This window comes from Larimichthys crocea, chromosome VIII (genome assembly GCF_000972845.2).
Source record: "Larimichthys crocea isolate SSNF chromosome VIII, L_crocea_2.0, whole genome shotgun sequence".
Lineage (NCBI taxonomy): Eukaryota > Metazoa > Chordata > Actinopteri > Sciaenidae > Larimichthys > Larimichthys crocea.
Window position 1 is genome coordinate 8878834 of NC_040018.1, and position 16970 is coordinate 8895803.

The 16970-nt window shown below is 38.9% G+C and overlaps 1 protein-coding gene across 1 annotated transcript in view; it reads right to left on the minus strand.

Annotated features, from left to right (window-relative positions):
* LOC109139107 (neural-cadherin) overlaps positions 1 to 16970 on the minus strand; it is a 267154-nt gene that overhangs the window by 19670 nt on the left and 230514 nt on the right. Inside the window, exons 33-34 of the mRNA XM_027281561.1 lie at positions 13988 to 14252; positions 7434 to 7614 (exon numbers count right to left, since the gene is read on the minus strand). Of these exons, the coding sequence (XP_027137362.1) occupies positions 7434 to 7614; positions 13988 to 14252 (446 nt within the window). The remainder of the gene's footprint in view (positions 1 to 7433; positions 7615 to 13987; positions 14253 to 16970) is intronic.

Sequence of the window (16970 nt, forward strand, 5' to 3'; positions counted from 1 at the left end):
GATTTGTTCATGCTTATAAATATTGACTCAACTTGACTATGAAACAGCAACATTAAATTTAAAATGCTACTCTAATTTATCCCATAAGTGTTTTCTCATCTACCATAAAACTAATCCCGACAAGACACTTAAGGGTTAACTTACTGCATCTTCTCTAAAACACAAGCCTCCTGTGAATTATGTTCATATGCAACTAATCTGCTCTTGCGATTTACGTTCACTGGCAACATTACAGAAGTCTGGGATGTTGCGCGGTGGTGTGTAAGCATCCAGCACTGACATCCCCGTCTCCATGCACCGTCTCGTAGTCATCCGTTTGGGTATTTTTCATTCTTGACCATAATTTTGCCCTCTCATTTAGTGTATCCTGTGTAGCTGTGGTTTTTGACCTCTAGTCACGCTGTAGAGCAATGTACGCTGCCATACTACATTTCATCACCCAACAGTGTGTGCACATGCATACACAATTTGTTCAATCCAAAGAGTACAACGAGAGGACCTCACAGTTGCTGCAGAGAGATTTCACCTGTTGATATCACCGCTGAAACACTAGACGCATAGTAATGTACATCATCAGGCAATAGTGTGCTTTAATTATTAATACATTTATTAATTAATAATATATATTATCATTAATAATTAATTAGATTTAGTTTTTCTTCAACTTGCCTCATGATACAAGCACAAGCAGCCTATACTAACCTATTGCAGTTCTTGCAGTCCCCACTGGGTTCCTCAGTTGCTGCTGTTAACACTGATGTGTAGTTACATTTTTGATGAAGCACACAGCTATGAAATAGTCTACACTGTAAGCTTGGAACCTATATACATGGTTGTAAGTATGGTGTAACCCCTTAACTCGCTTTATTCAAACAATACAGGTTTCAAAAACAAAATATATTCTAACCATTCTGCTGTGCTGCATGCATTTGAAATAGGGTCAGCTAACAGACCGGCCAACAGACAAATAAAAATGTCCTTTCCAGCTCTGATTTTTCTTTTCCTGCTAAAAAAACATCAGCTGCTAATTGCTGGGCATGCTGTCTACAGTGAGTTTATCTGAAGTTAGTTAAGATGCCTTGCACCATAAAACCAAAACAATGACCTGAAAGACACTAAAATGCTCCATACAGCTGAGTGACATTCTCTTTGGGATAGCTACTACAACTACTTGTGACTCCCTTCTCATATAGTCATAGATCCTTTGTTGTGCAGCTTTATTCCTAAACCCCACTGCACACGTCTCTGGCATGTAGTGTCTTGATCTGTCCTACATGTGACTTCAACCCTCACAGGAAGCGTTTCAGAAGCGGAGCGTTTGACTTTGTTTACTTGCTCAGATTTGGCCATTTTCCCAGTGTATGTTCTTCTAAATATGATTCTACATGTGTAAATATGCTATGTAGTTAATTAGTACCCCGGCAGTTTGCGCAGGGTATTTTATTTTGAAAATCCACAGGATTCTCTTTGCTTTTTCTGCTTCTGCCCGCTCGAGGTGCTCTGTGTAAATAGATGCAGGCTGCAAAAATAGAACAGACACGTAATTCACACGGAGCCGAGCAGAGAGAGGCTTCTGGGATAATGACCATCCAGGTGGATAGCGAGTGAAAATCCAAACGTTAATATATTAGATTTAACATGAAAAATCATGAACAATTAATGAAAACATATTTTTTCACTAGAACATAACGGCACTTATAGTACTATACCAGGGGTGTCCAAACTTCTTTTAAAAACGGCCAAATTTGATATTGTGAAGATGCCCAGGGGCCAATACTAACATTTTAAAAATGAAAAAATGAACAATAAAAGTAATACTAACATTTTAAAAATGAAAAAATGAACAATAAAAGTTACATGCAAATGCACTGTTGTCTAACAATTATCTTTTTTTTTTTAATGGCAATGTAATCTGCCAGCCATACAGTGTCTGACAATCCTAGCATTCCATAAATAATATATTATAAAAGTGAAGCTTCGGGCCGCATGAAATCTGTCCGTGGGCCATGATTGGCCCCCCGGCCGGAATTCGGACATACCTGTACTATACTGTTACACATGTTTTTCTGCCATGGTTCGTGTCTCTGTGGAGATATTTAGATTTTATTTAGATTTTAATAAAATGATACCCCGTTACCACGATACCCCCGTTTGATATCCTTATATCTATTTTTGCTGGCTCAGGACTACTTGTTCATGGAAAACTCTCTCCTACACCTGTATCTTATGTCCATCTTGTACAGCATGCAGGCATTAGATGAGTTTAACCAGTGTCAAAAAGAAGGGAACACAGTTTAAAATTGTTTGCTGTTCAACTTCCCACCAGCTGCAAAACTGATTTCAGGATTTTATTGATTGCTTTTCCAGCATTTCAACATGAGCCACAGTACAGAGCCTTCAGACTAGAGCTCCAGTCTAGAACTAAGACTATGTGATTTTAGTTTTTCAAAGTAGGAAATGTCTTTAAAATCCCTTTTCTAGGCCCCATACTTTTTTATACTAAGTAGTTTTAAATGTCAGTAATCTTGGTAATGGGGAAAAAACACTGACCTGTAGCTGTTTGAAACATTTTAAAAATGTAATTAAGTGTGGGTGGGATTATTATGCTGTAACAAAAGCTCAGCATTCCATATTCATTATGCCTGGTTGGTGTAGGTGTTGAATAAAAGATGCCTGTCAGTCAGCTACACAAAAGTGCTTCTCTTTTCTAGCTCTCATCATTGCCTGTCATTAGCCATGAGTGGAGTCAGTACTGTGACGAGTGTCTTCTAAAAAACAAGATGAAGATGCAAACGCACTCACGGTCTCAGTAATTAGTGACAGGTGTGGTGTTGTTGGAGTTTTGGCTGATCGCTTCTGGTTTGGACCAATTTTCTGAAATGAGACCACTCTCAGGAGTTTTGAGTCCCATTTTAAACTGTCATTCGATTTGTGTTTTATGTCGCACAAAGGACAGTTAGGGGAAAAAAATGCAACAAAACACAAAAGAACCCCCAGAGTCCTTTCAAATAATAATAATGCTTAAGACAGCGCTACTGTAAACTAATATTCAACATTATTTTAGCTTTTATATTAGATTTTCTTTGCTTATGTGTCCATCCTATTAGTTTTATACTCTAAATCAGGGGTCTCCAAACTACGGCCCGCGGGCCACATCCGGCCTGCCTAAACAATTGGAGTGGCCCACTTAACGATCCCAAACAATCCCTCTAAACATGGCCTATTTTTCAAAATTGCATTTTCCTATTATAAAATATCCACACTTAATGATTAAGCTTGGCATTCTAATTAAAATCGACCTTATTTACAAACTATTTACAGTATCAGTAACTTTCACTTCCTCCCGCAACAAAATCGCAATAAAAATGTAAAAAGCACCGCAACTTTCTCCGCAATTTTTTTGAAAAACTCATGCAACATCAGGCATTTTAGGCTGCAACTATTTCAAAAAAGGCCTGTGAAATCTTGGTGGGACTGATATCATTTCCGGTTATAGACTGACCCCGGCCCCTCATCACATAAAGGCAAGTTGATGTGGCCCGCACCGAAAAAAGTTTGGGGACCCCTGCTCTAAATAGACCCTAAGCCTAGCCCTACCCGGCTCTCCAACCCCCCTTAGTTTCTGTTGCTATGCATCTCAAGCTTATATTAGCACATATGAAGTTTACAATAGCGGCGCCATTGAAAACCTTTGTAACTTGAAAAAAAATGCATCTTCAATTTGAGAACAACACAGGGTTCTCTTTTCAAGGCAGTGATTGTGACAATTGAAATGAGTTCACATTCATTCAGTAAAATATCAAAGCTTTACAAAGATTTATAGCTATAGTTAGCAAGCTTTAGCTAACTCTAATTCAGAACCTTTTCTCTAACTAACTTCATGTTGTCTCAAGCTAAGTCATTCTTAAAACAAAAACCCATAAAGGGACCTGCTGCACATGAAGGATGCATCTTCACCAACTTAATAGAAGACAGAAAAACCGTGCCGTACATTACTTAAGATCAAATCAACCTTATGGTAAACGTAAACCTTGTTTACCATAGAAAATTATAGGAAAAAGAAAAAAGAAAAAAAAGAGTTACTCTGAATTGTGATTTAGTAGTATCTTGGCTCGCAAACGTTGGATGTGTCAAATCTGGACAGACACATGGATTAACATAACTGAAATTCAGCAGAATAATGTTGTTAACTAATGATATGCTCTTTGACCTTGGAAGTAAGTTACTACTGTAATTAAGCGAGCATTCTAATAATTATACTAGAGTGAATAAACACACCATTTTCACTGTGTACAGTCATAGGTGTTAATCAATGATAAAATGAGTGAATGAAAAAATACAAAATGTGTATTTGATCCCACACTACCGTTGTATGGTATTATTTGACTATTAACTGTGGCCCCAGAGTACAAGGTAACACTTTCTCATGGAGGACGCTGCCAACACTTACTGTTCTAATCACTTCTAAGGTTGAAGTCAAGTGGTGAAAACAGAACAAGGTGAACAAGAAAGCAGGGCTGGGATGGAGAGGGAGATTGTGAGTAAGTGTGTTTAGATGTGTATGTGTGTGTAAACGGCATGTGGCAATGGTACTAAGCAGGAGTGAGCAAGATGAGAGCCGTACAAACAAAGAAATGGTGGGGCAGAGTGCAAAACTGAGAGCCATTGTGGAGAAAAAAAAAATAGGATGGATGATGTCGGTGAGTGGATCAGAGAAGTAAGGGAAAAAAGAGAAAGGCAAGATTAAAAGCTAGGAGACTGAATGGAGGCTGATGTTTCCAATGGCAGAAAAATTGCTGAGATTAGTGTATGTGGCTAAGAGCACTCTGCGTTTCATTTGGTCTGTGCCACCGGACAGGGTTTTTCGTTTGCTGTGCCTTTTCATTGCACGACATTTCCCATTTCCCTCTGACAAACAAACTAACCCTCATAACAGAAAGTCATACAGTAGTGCATGTGAAATGTTGATGAAGCAAAAGTGTGAATCCCATCAGGGTCAGAAGGGCTTGGAAAATAATTATCTCCAACATTTTAGCCATTTAGCCTAGTGACTGAGCAGATGGGGTCCACTGTCTTATTCATTACCTTTTAACAGGAGACATGGCTGGTGCTGAACACACTGGCCCTTGTGGGGTTTTTACTTTTAAGAGTCTCTCTGAGGCCATGTTTAGACTGACAATAATACTGCCTCCTCATTCATTTTGAATGAGTCCACAAACATAGGATATTGGGCGGGTCGTGGCAGAGCGAAAAACGAATAAACGTCATCTGGCAAAAAATTGATCTCAACCGGCAAATCAGTGAGCTTGGCCAAGCTCGTTTACCTCGCAAAGACCAAGGCACAGAGGAACATTGTTCTGAGTACTTGCCAGAGTTGTATCAACTGCCCCCACTTGTCATTATTATATTTAGTAAGCCTCAATACTGGATGTCCTGGTTTGTATTTCATGTTCTCACCAATAACCTGTGGCAACATATGCAAATACACAGCCTGCAACCAACTAAGTCTCCCAGGTAGTCATCCCATTTAGAACTACTTTTCATTTGTAGAGTAATGCAAATACATTTTTTTGGTGCTTTTGGGGTTTGTTTGGAACAATTGAGCCCAAATCTAACAGGCTGATTCACCAACAGATGTGAGGAGGAACCAGTTAAAATTAATGTGTGATGTCATATGAAGCACTGTAGGACTGACTTTGAAGCTGCGCCACAGTATTTCTTCTCTGTCAGGCAGGCTGAGGGAGTAAATGCTAATCGGAGTTCATGTGATGCTCTGCTCGTGACTAAAAGGCTTAATGAGTTTTCATTTTTTTCAAAGATATCAATTTCAAAAGAAAACAAAATGAACAAAGTATTCTGTGGTGACCTTCAACTAGTTTGGCACTTGGAAATTGTCTGGCAGTCACCTCACATTTCTGTCATTACAACCTTTGGTTTTTAATCAAGAAACTGAGCAGCCAGACACAATCAAATCAAATTAATTTAGGTTTTGTATGTGCAATAACATCCACAGCCCTGAAAAGACAGTCAACCAGGCTGACAAGCCTGTGGAAACAAAGGGTAGACTAAGGTCAGAAAGAATGTTGTTAAAGGACTGAGACAGAATTAACAACAGCATGTGATCTAAGTCATCTTTTATTCAGAGCAATTACTTTAACACTGGGGAAGGGGATCTACCACAGTCAGCTTCCTCAGAGCCACTGACACAATCAGTAATCACCTGAAAGATGTTTTGCAGTGATGTACTACTGCACCTCTACAAAGTTGTGGGACTTGCAAAGACAGACTATAAAAAAAATGGATGCAGCCGAGGTTGAGATTCTCTCTAGTCGGGTCCTTCCCATAACGCAACTCCATCGCATAGTTTTGTTAGACGTGGTAAGATTTTGTTGCAGGCTTTTAGTTGAAATGCTGTTACCTTCACAGTGCTTCCACCGGAGTCAAAGATGACATTATACAACTGTTTTCAGAGGAGTAGTTCTCCACATGACAAGAAAACTCACCCTTTTGTAAAATCTGTGGCTTATTTTTGGAAGCACTTTCCAGACATGGAATAAGCAACATTGCATGTGTCATCTGTTAAAGTGAAAGCTTTTTGTTATTCAGACATGGGTGACTTTACAGGAAAGGACTGTGTGCAGTAGTGATATTTGGAACTTGGTTCCTGAAAGGCAGCAGATGGAGAGAGAGGCTGAGGATGGTTATTGGTCTTTTACTTTCTTATCGCTATATCCACTACACTTTTATACATCACATTTATCATTTAACATCATTATAGAGCAAATTCTGCTGCCTGGCTACCTGTTAAGCGTTTTGTTATATACTTTTATTCATACATAAAGTTGGTTGAATAAAAATGGGTAATATATGGCATAATTCTCATTATACAAGATTTTTTAAAATCTTTTCTGCTCCAGTCGAATCAGACACATCCTGTATTATGGAAATGTTTCTACAGTAGGTCCACACTTGTAAGATTTCTGTTGTGATGTCCATTTTTCAGACAGCAAGACCAGCATGTTAAATTTCCATCCTGTTTACAGAAACAGCTGCACATCTGAAATGATCACCTGAACTGGTTATACCATTTATCTGTTTATCTGTCGTCATTCTCACGCCTGCATGGACTTTTTTCTTGTTTTCTTCTTCATAAAGTGGATGGTTATTGGTTATAGGGATGCTTTTCTTTTACAATTTTCTCACATTCTCAAACAGGTAAAAAGCCAGATTCATTCAAAGCACATTTATGTGGCTGTGGAAAAAATAATACCATGGTCAAAAAGCTGAGAAATGGCTTCAGAGGTCGACTGAGTTGAAATGCATGTGTCTTCATGCCTAGGTGTCAAAATGATGAGTGTGTGAGTGGAACAACCAAGTGTGAATGTGCTCGACTGTGTGGTTAACATTTGGTGTGTCTGGGTTTGTGTATGTACCTGCATTCGTGTACTCTCCACAAGTCAACACAAGTGAAGGGTGGACTACACTGATTCTTTTTGCAGGAGTCGGATGAGCACCCAAGGGAGAGGCCTTGCATGCTGACCTGGGAAACCCCATCTCGTGGCTGGCTGTCCATTGGCATGTAGCGACCATTGAGGCGTATGTCCCTCATGCAGCCTGTGGGCAGAAATACAGAAAAGATGTCAGTGGAACAAGAAATGCACTGTTAACTACAGTCACCTGCACAGACGCTAAATTAAATCAGACAGACTTTTACTTCATGTACGTGGTGAGCAAATCAACCATATGATAGATTACTGGCTCCGTTTCTGTACAGCATAAATCCACCCAGGATTTAAAGACCCAGACTGCTCTGACTTCTCTTTTTCTTTGTCAGAAACAATGTTGTTGAAACAGGTTTATTACAGCATCTGAAAATGGCATTCATACAGTTTGAGCAGTTTGAGGAAACCTCTCACAACAAACACTGAAAGGACTGTTTAGAATACATGTTGGATACTGTATAATGTGCACCATAGTGCACGATAACTCTTGTTTCCACATCACTGCTTCACTGGGTTACACGCCTGAGACACTCACCAAAGGGGAATGAAACATATCAGACAGGCTCTTTGTGAAATGTTGCACACAGATCGTAGAAAACACATTGTTCAACTATAATAACACTGAAAATAGGGGCTAATGTAGTGTGGACTGGTAGCTGGAGAGGGGTCAGTTCGCCTCTTGTGCCCAGGCAACGCACCAAAGATACCAAACCCTCTGACTGCTACCAGGGTACCAGTACATGTCAGCCCATCACTCAAACATGTCTCCACATTTGCATGTCTGTAAGCTCCATCTGTGTGTGATTGTATTGTGTAAAAAAGATTTTCCCTATTGGGATTAATCTTTTTAAATGCTTTCGCTTGGAACAAACCTTGATGGGTCTGGATCTTACTTGAAAGTAAAAGACTTTTATTACAATTTTAATCAGTTTGGTCAAAATCTCTACCGTTTATTACAACAATACTTACTTGTATAAGTATTTAATGAGATCTGAAACATGATGACATGAAGAGCAGTCACATGATGAGACAGATTTCAAACATTGCCCAACTATCCATTGTAAACATCCCTCACAATTAAAACACAGAATTACCTGCTCAACTTTAAACTACTGGACTTAGCCATAGTTTACTCGATGGATTATTTTATGAATGTTGAATATGAAGAGCATTGACATTTGGTTTCTATATTCTGACTGTGTCACTAACTGATACTTTGGTCCTGGTTATCATTTATTTGTCTCTTGTAGATCATTGTTTTTCTAAAGTTACCCGTCTGAACAAGCTCAAAGGCTTTGTTTGATCAGTGTTTTTGTGTGTAAATGGTAATTAATGCCTACGTGGGTGTGCTCACATTGATCTGATCTTGTGAAAAATGATGCTGCTGTATTGTCACGAACAGAACTATCTTTTAATTGCAATAAATGACACTGATATTGAATCCTGTAAAAGGAACTCAAATAAATGACAGTAATGTTAAATGAGGTCTCTAATTTGCATAGCTGCAATGCACAAACTTAATGATGTACATCCAGCTGATCTAACTAGAAGCTAATGCGAATGTTGAATTAATAAAGTCATATTTATACTGTACATCGATCTAAAATCTAACTATCAACAGATTTACTGTCAAGCAGAGTTTTCTTTACCAGTTTACAGCTATTCAAAGGTTTAGAATAAGTCATTATGTCTAACTCAGTGGAATGAGTGTTGCTAAGGTGTTACCATGGAGCAGGAGTGCCAATAAACTCCTGAAGACACATATGTCTAGTGTTAATGTTCTCGTCACGTCATTGTGAACGTGTATTCAGTTATCTTATTTCCCCTCTGTTACAACTGGAAAAAGACAAGTAAACTAGTGCACACACACACCGCCTATTGCATCTGCCACTGCATCTGAAGGGGAATGCTTTTAAAGTCCATTTAATAAACACATTCATAGTCTTTTACTGCCTGAGGCACAGCTGTCTACACCTCTCACCGTCTAACTCCAGGGAGCGCTCTCTCTCACTTTATGTCTGCAGCTCTCAGCTGTATCCCCACCGGAACTCGTTTTCTCTCTTCTCGTTCTGTCTCTCTTAAATCAAGGTTGAACAACAAACTGATAATTTACCAAATTATGTACATGTATGGCTCAGATACAGACTTGAATTAAATCAAGTCAGTGTGCTTGGCATATGAATCCTTTCAGATGGGCTGTCCTTTTTTAGCCTAACTCAAATCTTTGTGTGCTTAAACCTTTTGTGTGGATTTCTTCCTAACAGAGAAGGTGGAGTTGGGATTGTTCCAACAGTTGTAAAGAAATAATGATGTTTTGTGAAATTCGCTTCACGTTCTCAGTTGTAAATAAATCCACACAAAACATTGAACTTTAACAGGGAGACCTGCTGTTTGTTTCCCATTTCAAAACAGTCGAGCATTCATTTTTAAACAGTCATGTCTAATGGTTTTGGAAAGGGAGTTTGATCAGAAAACACTTCTATGTGTCATTCTTGGGGGGCATGGACAAACTGTTTACTTTGTTGTTTAATTGGGACGACTTAAAAAACTCTGGAGATGGAATCAGTTAAAAAAAAAAGGCAGAAATGTGTCCAAATCTATTTATAATATTACAGAGTTGCAAGAGTCATAAACAAGTGCCTAAAAGGATTCTTAACTATTGAATATTTTTAGATCAGTGGTACTCAACAAAAAATCTTGTGGGGCAGATAAGGTGCCAGGTGGCACACAAACCATTTTCTAATTCACAGTGAGTTTCACAGAAAAAAACGCTAGCTTCAGTGCCTGGTGGCATGGCAAGAAAAGAGAAGATTTACCACTTTGAAGTTGTCTTTTACTCTGACACTCCACTGATCCTAATGTTTATTCATTTTATCTGAGAATTATGCACAATGTTAATAATTAACATTAACTGGTCCTGGCCTGTTAAAAAACAAACCCTAACCCTGTAAAAAATAAATCCATAGTACAGGAACTTCTGTTCAGTACAGGAATAACAAGTGGTAAAGTGCTAGACAATTTTGTGCAGATGTGGATTTAAACAAATGTTGTGTCAAGGATATAAATACATACAAAAAGTGGAAACTTTGTAACAAAAGCTTTCTTATTTATTGTATACTAACATCTCTCTCTCGCTCACCCACACACACACACATGCTGAAACCTTCCCAACCATTACTCTCTTGCCTCTCCATAAACCCAGCGATGGGGATGGCTATCATCCCAGCTAACAGGGAAGATGCATTTGGTTGAATTAGCCATTAAACTGTCATATCAATCATTCAATACCACATAAAACGTCACAATTCTCATTTGCAAAGAGTGAGTCTGAATAGATAAAATGAACTATTTCTGGTAGCACTTTTCAGAAGAAAACCGTCTTGTATAAACGGCACAGCACATCAAACACCACATTATCTCATTCTCCCACAAACACACCCGCACACCGAGGTTATATACAGTATAGTCTGGGTGGTGTCTGGATGGTGTATAGCAGTTATTTCGCTATTGTATAATCTGTCAGTTCTCTACTGAAAGGGACATTCAGGAAGATTTATACTGTTTTGTGTCATAACCTTTCTCCCATTCTCTGCAGAAAATGTTTAACTCTTAACAACTCAGCCCAGCATTCACCTGCCTGAAACTGCACAGAAAGACTCACTGAACGATGAGCGAAATGTCACTGATTTTTGTTCTGCCTTTGTCATAAAATCATAAAATGGATCTCGGCAAAAACATCAGGATGAAAACAATCTTACTGGGGTGGTTTGCACCATCGATTCTTGCCATTAGAGATGAAAAATAAAAATAAAAATAAAAATGTTTTCTAATCTGATTGTCTATCCAGAGAAAACACAGATGAAATGTGTGTGCGTATCTTAGAGGAAAACATTTTTTTTTCCAACCATAGTCTTATTTCTATTGTTTTTAACCAGTATTTCCTCTATAGATCTAATAGACCAACTTTACTGCTGACCTACTAGGATGAAGCAACTATGTCATAAGTCCATTCTTGTCTATTTCAGGATTGTTTGTTCTTTTCTGAGATTTTCTGACAGACTATATTACCTCTACTGACAGGCGTGAAGTTCCAAGCATTGTAATCATCTGTGGGTCACACCTTCAAATTATTTTCAGTCCTGTCAAGGTGACACAGCATTTGTATAAGACTGTATTCAGATCAAATCAAGCGTTGCTGTGATTAGCCGCAGGGTTGTGCGGCAATTTTGAGGGTGTCTATTTTTGAATAAATTCTCTGATTCACTGGCTTTCTCACTACCGGCAGTCCCTTTCCTCATTTATTCAAAAAACAAAGGAAACTTTTTGGTATCAGTGCAAGCCAGACAGAAATGTTGAAGCTGCATGTATTGAATAAACCAATTGGACTCAACTGGGAGAGTAGCGTATTCTCCTTTCCAAACCCAACATGGATCAAAATGCCAGCCAGGATGCAGATGTTGCAAAGACGCTTATTATCAAAGTGTATCATTAAAGCCAAAGCAACATCACTACTGCTGGCACACCTCTATCTCACATAGGATGCATTATGCTGTAGCATGGCAGGCAGCCAAAAGGCCATAGCTACCGACCTGACACAATTATTTCATCAATTGATAGATTAAACAATAGCCAGTTTATTAACTAAGATTTTGATTTGAGAGCAGTCCACAAATGACCAATGATTTGTTAACAACATTATGCACTGTTGCTTCAGTTATACCATAACCAGTAAGTTACTACAATGCTCATACAGTGGAAACAATAGCTCCAGCGTAATAATGTATGAGGCGAAATAAGGGCACTGGGGTACATTTCACTATTAAAGCAAAAATGCAACCTCACTGGTGGGTTAAAACTATAAATCAACATAAAAATATTTAAACATTAAAAAGTCATTTTAATTTGCATTTTAGGACATAAAAACAACAAACTACACATAACTCCAGCATTGCATGTTGGAAAAAGTAGGCCACTACAGAATTTTAACCTACATTACAGACAGACGGACAGAGAGAGAGAGAGCCAGCAGCAGTATCTGCTCCGCTGAGGTTGCAAATTGTGGATAAAGATATTATTCAGTGCCTTTTTTAAAAAAAACTATGGATTTACCGTGCCTTTATGCACATTTTGTCAAAAAAAAAAAAAAAAAAAGACTTGAAGCATAAATGCACGCTTCATTTCACGCCGTGGTTACGCCCACAGCTGAGATGCGAGCATGTATGCCAAAGCAGACTGTTGCACCAAGACTAAAATGCACACCCTCTCTCAAACCCACAGAGAATTAGAAACGGCTTGAGGAGCAGGAAGGGAACCAACTGGAGGATGTGGAGAGGATGGGGGGCAATCGAGGTGGGCAGACAGCATATGCAGTGCAGGGCAAGCTGTTCCAATATTTCAACTCAAACCTTATACCGGGCCAACTCTGGCCCACAGGCCTAATTTTGGGCAGCCCTGGGCTTGGCTTCCCTGTGTATTTTACATGTCCAAGCAGAAATCAGCCTTCTCAGTTTTGCTTTGTTTGCAGTTTTTTTTTTTTTTCCAGCTTTGTCACCCTCTTCGGATGTGCTTGTAAGTTTGATTGTGCCTTAATGGAAGGTTTTATTCTAAGTGTTTATTTATTTATTTGTTCACAACTGTAGAAACACATTACTTTATAAAGAGTACCCCACTTAAGAGCTAAAACCATCAACTGTGACCATCCCTAGTAAAGAGGAGAACAAGTGAAAGCAGAAAATTTGTAATAATTCAGTCATTAGAGCACTGTAGCTCAGAAAACCTATATAAAACTGTATCGTAAGAAGAAAGTCACAATATTAGTATTTGTGGAATAAAGTATGGGGCCATTATTTAATGTAAAAGTGATTCTAGAACAATGTGTTTTCATAAATGAATTGATCAAAATATCTGGCCATATTTCACAGTTGTTACTTATAGAGATAAAGAAACCAGAATGAAGAGTGCAATAGTCAGGCAGCTGTCCACATCTGGTGAATCAAGGGACCCCGAAAATCCACAATGGGAAGGTTTTGATAGAACTCTAAGCAAAGTCAAGTGTTGGTATCTATTTGTGCTATTGACATGAAAAGACCTTACTTATTATCCATTTACTAAGTTGTCCTTCAGCCTCTAGCTGCTCCAGCTGCTCCTATGCAGATGTACTTGACAGCTCCCATGAGTGAATGCAAAGTGAATTGAACTGCACTGACACAGGCAAGCGCTGCAGAGAGCTTGGGATTCAGTACAGTATATTCAAGTCACGAAAACCTTCACATTCGTTGTTAGTAACACCTGGTGTTTGGAAGGTTTTTTCCCTAAGAACAATCCTTTGATGTGGACAGTAAAATTAACTACTGTACCAGTGAAAACACTTTGCAAATTGGAAAATCTCTTAGTGTATTCCCAGTTCTAGTCAAAGGTTAATGAAGAGAAAATTCAGTGGAAACTTAACTCCATTATTGATCTTGTTATGAGCTAAGCATGCCTACCCTGGAAGCTCTTGTTGATTCCAGAGGGGAAGGTGTTTCCCAGCATCACCACGGTGGGGTCGATGATGATTTCTCGACTTCTGCCCTGCAATCCTGTGACTTCCCGCTGCCCTCCGCCACCATCCATTTGCAGCATCATCTCGTTGTCATGCCGATCTAGGAAGATCTCATGCCATTCACCATTGTCAAGGCGATAGGTGGGCAGGGTTAGATTGTAGTCACCATCACCGAGGTTGTAGAAGACACAGAGAAGGCCCTGGAAGATCTTCAATGGGAAAAGGGGGACATGAGGTTTACAAGTTTGACTTCAGATGTTTGGTCTGGGATTGAAAAAAAAAAGTATTTTCGTTTTGAGCCATTTTAACAGCTACACAGTAACCATTACTAATGGTTATTAAAAGTATTTTTTTCAAGTATTTCAAAATAACTCAACACACATCAAACAAATTCACAGCGGAATGAAATGATTCATCCTGACCATCATTAACTTATTAAGTCTAATTAAAATGCACTGGGTTGACATTAGCATGAACCACTAAATACTGACAAAGTGGTGGCAGCAAGCCTTTCATCTATTTATCATATTGGTTCATTTGAATCTTTGCCAAGTAACTAATTCATGTTCAATGTATTCTATTTTAAACATTTGTTGAGGCAGCTACATGTAGAAGCTTTCCGTCTAGCTACTCCCATACATTTTACTATGTGTTAAGTATGTTTTTCGTCAGGACAATCATTTATCAGTCTGATTTTTTACATCAAACTGCAACAGTCATTATTGTGGGCTTGGCAGCTGACCAAAATAAACCTGTATGCTGAGCCAACTTTAGCAAAGCATGGCTACTGGCATTGTGTTGTATGCTCTAAATGTGTGGCCTAGCACAGCGATACAGCAATACTAAAGCAAAGGGGGTCAGAAAGCTTGGCCCGTCCTCCTTCGACTATACATGTAGACTATCTGCAAATTGATTACTGTAGCATAACTGGACAGAGGCCACGCATAATAAACTCTTTCTCATGAATCTTGGCACAATATACCGATCAAAAGCATTACTCATAATCTTAAAATATTTTAAGTATATACACTTTCTGGAGTTACAAAAAACAAAGAAGAACTAAGAACAAAGAACTCGAACATGTTGCTGCAATGGATCTTGTGGATGTAGTGAACCATGTATCATGCATTTTAAATTACTAGCCTTTATTTACCTCAACAGATGAAAGGAGCAGACCATTGTTTGCCAGCTGTCTCTTAGCAGAATGCTGCCGAATATTATTTGAGCTTTGGTACTCAGTGTATCCAAAATTACATTTGAAAACTGCAAAGTCTCATTACAGAAACTTTCTCTGGATTATCCACAAACCTCGTTGTGAACAGTTTTCATTTAGGAGAATTTCTCCCCAAAAGGGTAATTGCCATCTGTCCATCTTTGAGCAGAAAGATTCACCCAATTTACCCAAAGTATTTTTTGATGCTTTAAATTGCACAAACCAAATGACATTCAGCTTTGTTGTGTTGGGACAATGGCAGAAGTCTCGGTGGCACAGATCTCAAAGCCTCAGCAAATCAAATCAACTATCTACATGGAAAGATCCCAGTGAGAGCAAAGGGAACAATATTGAACTGACTGAGTCCAAGTCTCAGGTTTTAAAGCTAATGGGGAACACAAGAAAGAAAATACTTTACTTGGTTGGGAAAAGACTGGATCAATAGGCCAATTTGGCCAGTCGACAATAAGCCAGATCAACTCCCTAGAGGTTAGCAAATAGGGAAAATGAAAAAAGACTCTTGGTAAATTGAGATTTCTACAATTTGATGGTCGTGTAATCAGTAAAAGCAAACTTCTAAAAAAAAAAATTGAACCTACAAAGGTTTTAAGACTAACACCTCCAACCCAAAGCAGATTTACACAACAAGCTGTTTTTAACAAATCCAGGAAACCTTGAGACAAATATACTTCCATTCTGGTTTGGCTATTTGGTTTAGCTTTGCTTACGCACATGTTTATCACAGAACAAGATTTATTTGAAAAGAATCCAGGGACAAATATTTCTTTCTTTGTCTGTGTGTGTGTGTGAGTGAGTGACAAAAAAAAAAGAAAGAGTGAAAGGGAGAGAGAGCGATAGTGAGTCCAAAGGCTGATTTAAAAGGGATGGGTGGGTCGTCTTCATTTCAATTTCAAACTGTTACCACCTAGTGTCCCACTGAGCATAATTTTCTACCCCTCCATCTTCCTCTACCTCCACTGCCATGTAAACAGAGGACTGAGAGGAGAAGGGCAGACAGAGAGAGAGACACACAAAGACAGAGAATTTAGAGAGAGAGAATTTACTCTTTATGCTTTAGTAATATTGTCTGTGTGACATTCATGCAAATAATTTGAATTTAAGATAGAGAGAGAGAGAAAGAGAGAGAGAGAGAGAGAGAGAGAGAGAGGAGAAGCGGGCAGCTATCATTCCTTGCCGACTTAATAAAGACAACCCAAGTTTTTGAGAGGAGAACTTTGTCAAGACAATCCACTCTAACCACCCCTTGTCAACCCTCTCTGTACCTTTCTACAAATTTCCCAGTCCTCTCTTTTTCCCCCCATTACCCTCTGCCACATTAAGCCTCCTCTCCTCCACCAGTCTTTCCACTTCCCATCTCTCAGCTGTTTTTTCTTCCCTTAAAGAAGTCAGGTAAAATGCTGAGGTTGTTTAGTTGGAGAATCGTGGCTCATTTCAAAGCTCTGTGATGATGAAGTATTATTTATATTTAGGATCGGCAGGGGCAGTGCTTTTTAACCACACTCACAGACACCTGATTTAACCGCCAATTAAAGCTGAACGGACCAGAGCCGAGCAATTCAGGCCCCAGCTCAGCTCCCTGGGTGGCGTATGAGTGAATGTTTTAATTGTGTGTGTCTTTACAGGAGTGTTATATACTTAGTGTGTATGAAGGTGTGTGACTCCATTTTTGAGTAAACAGTCTCACTGCAGGGAC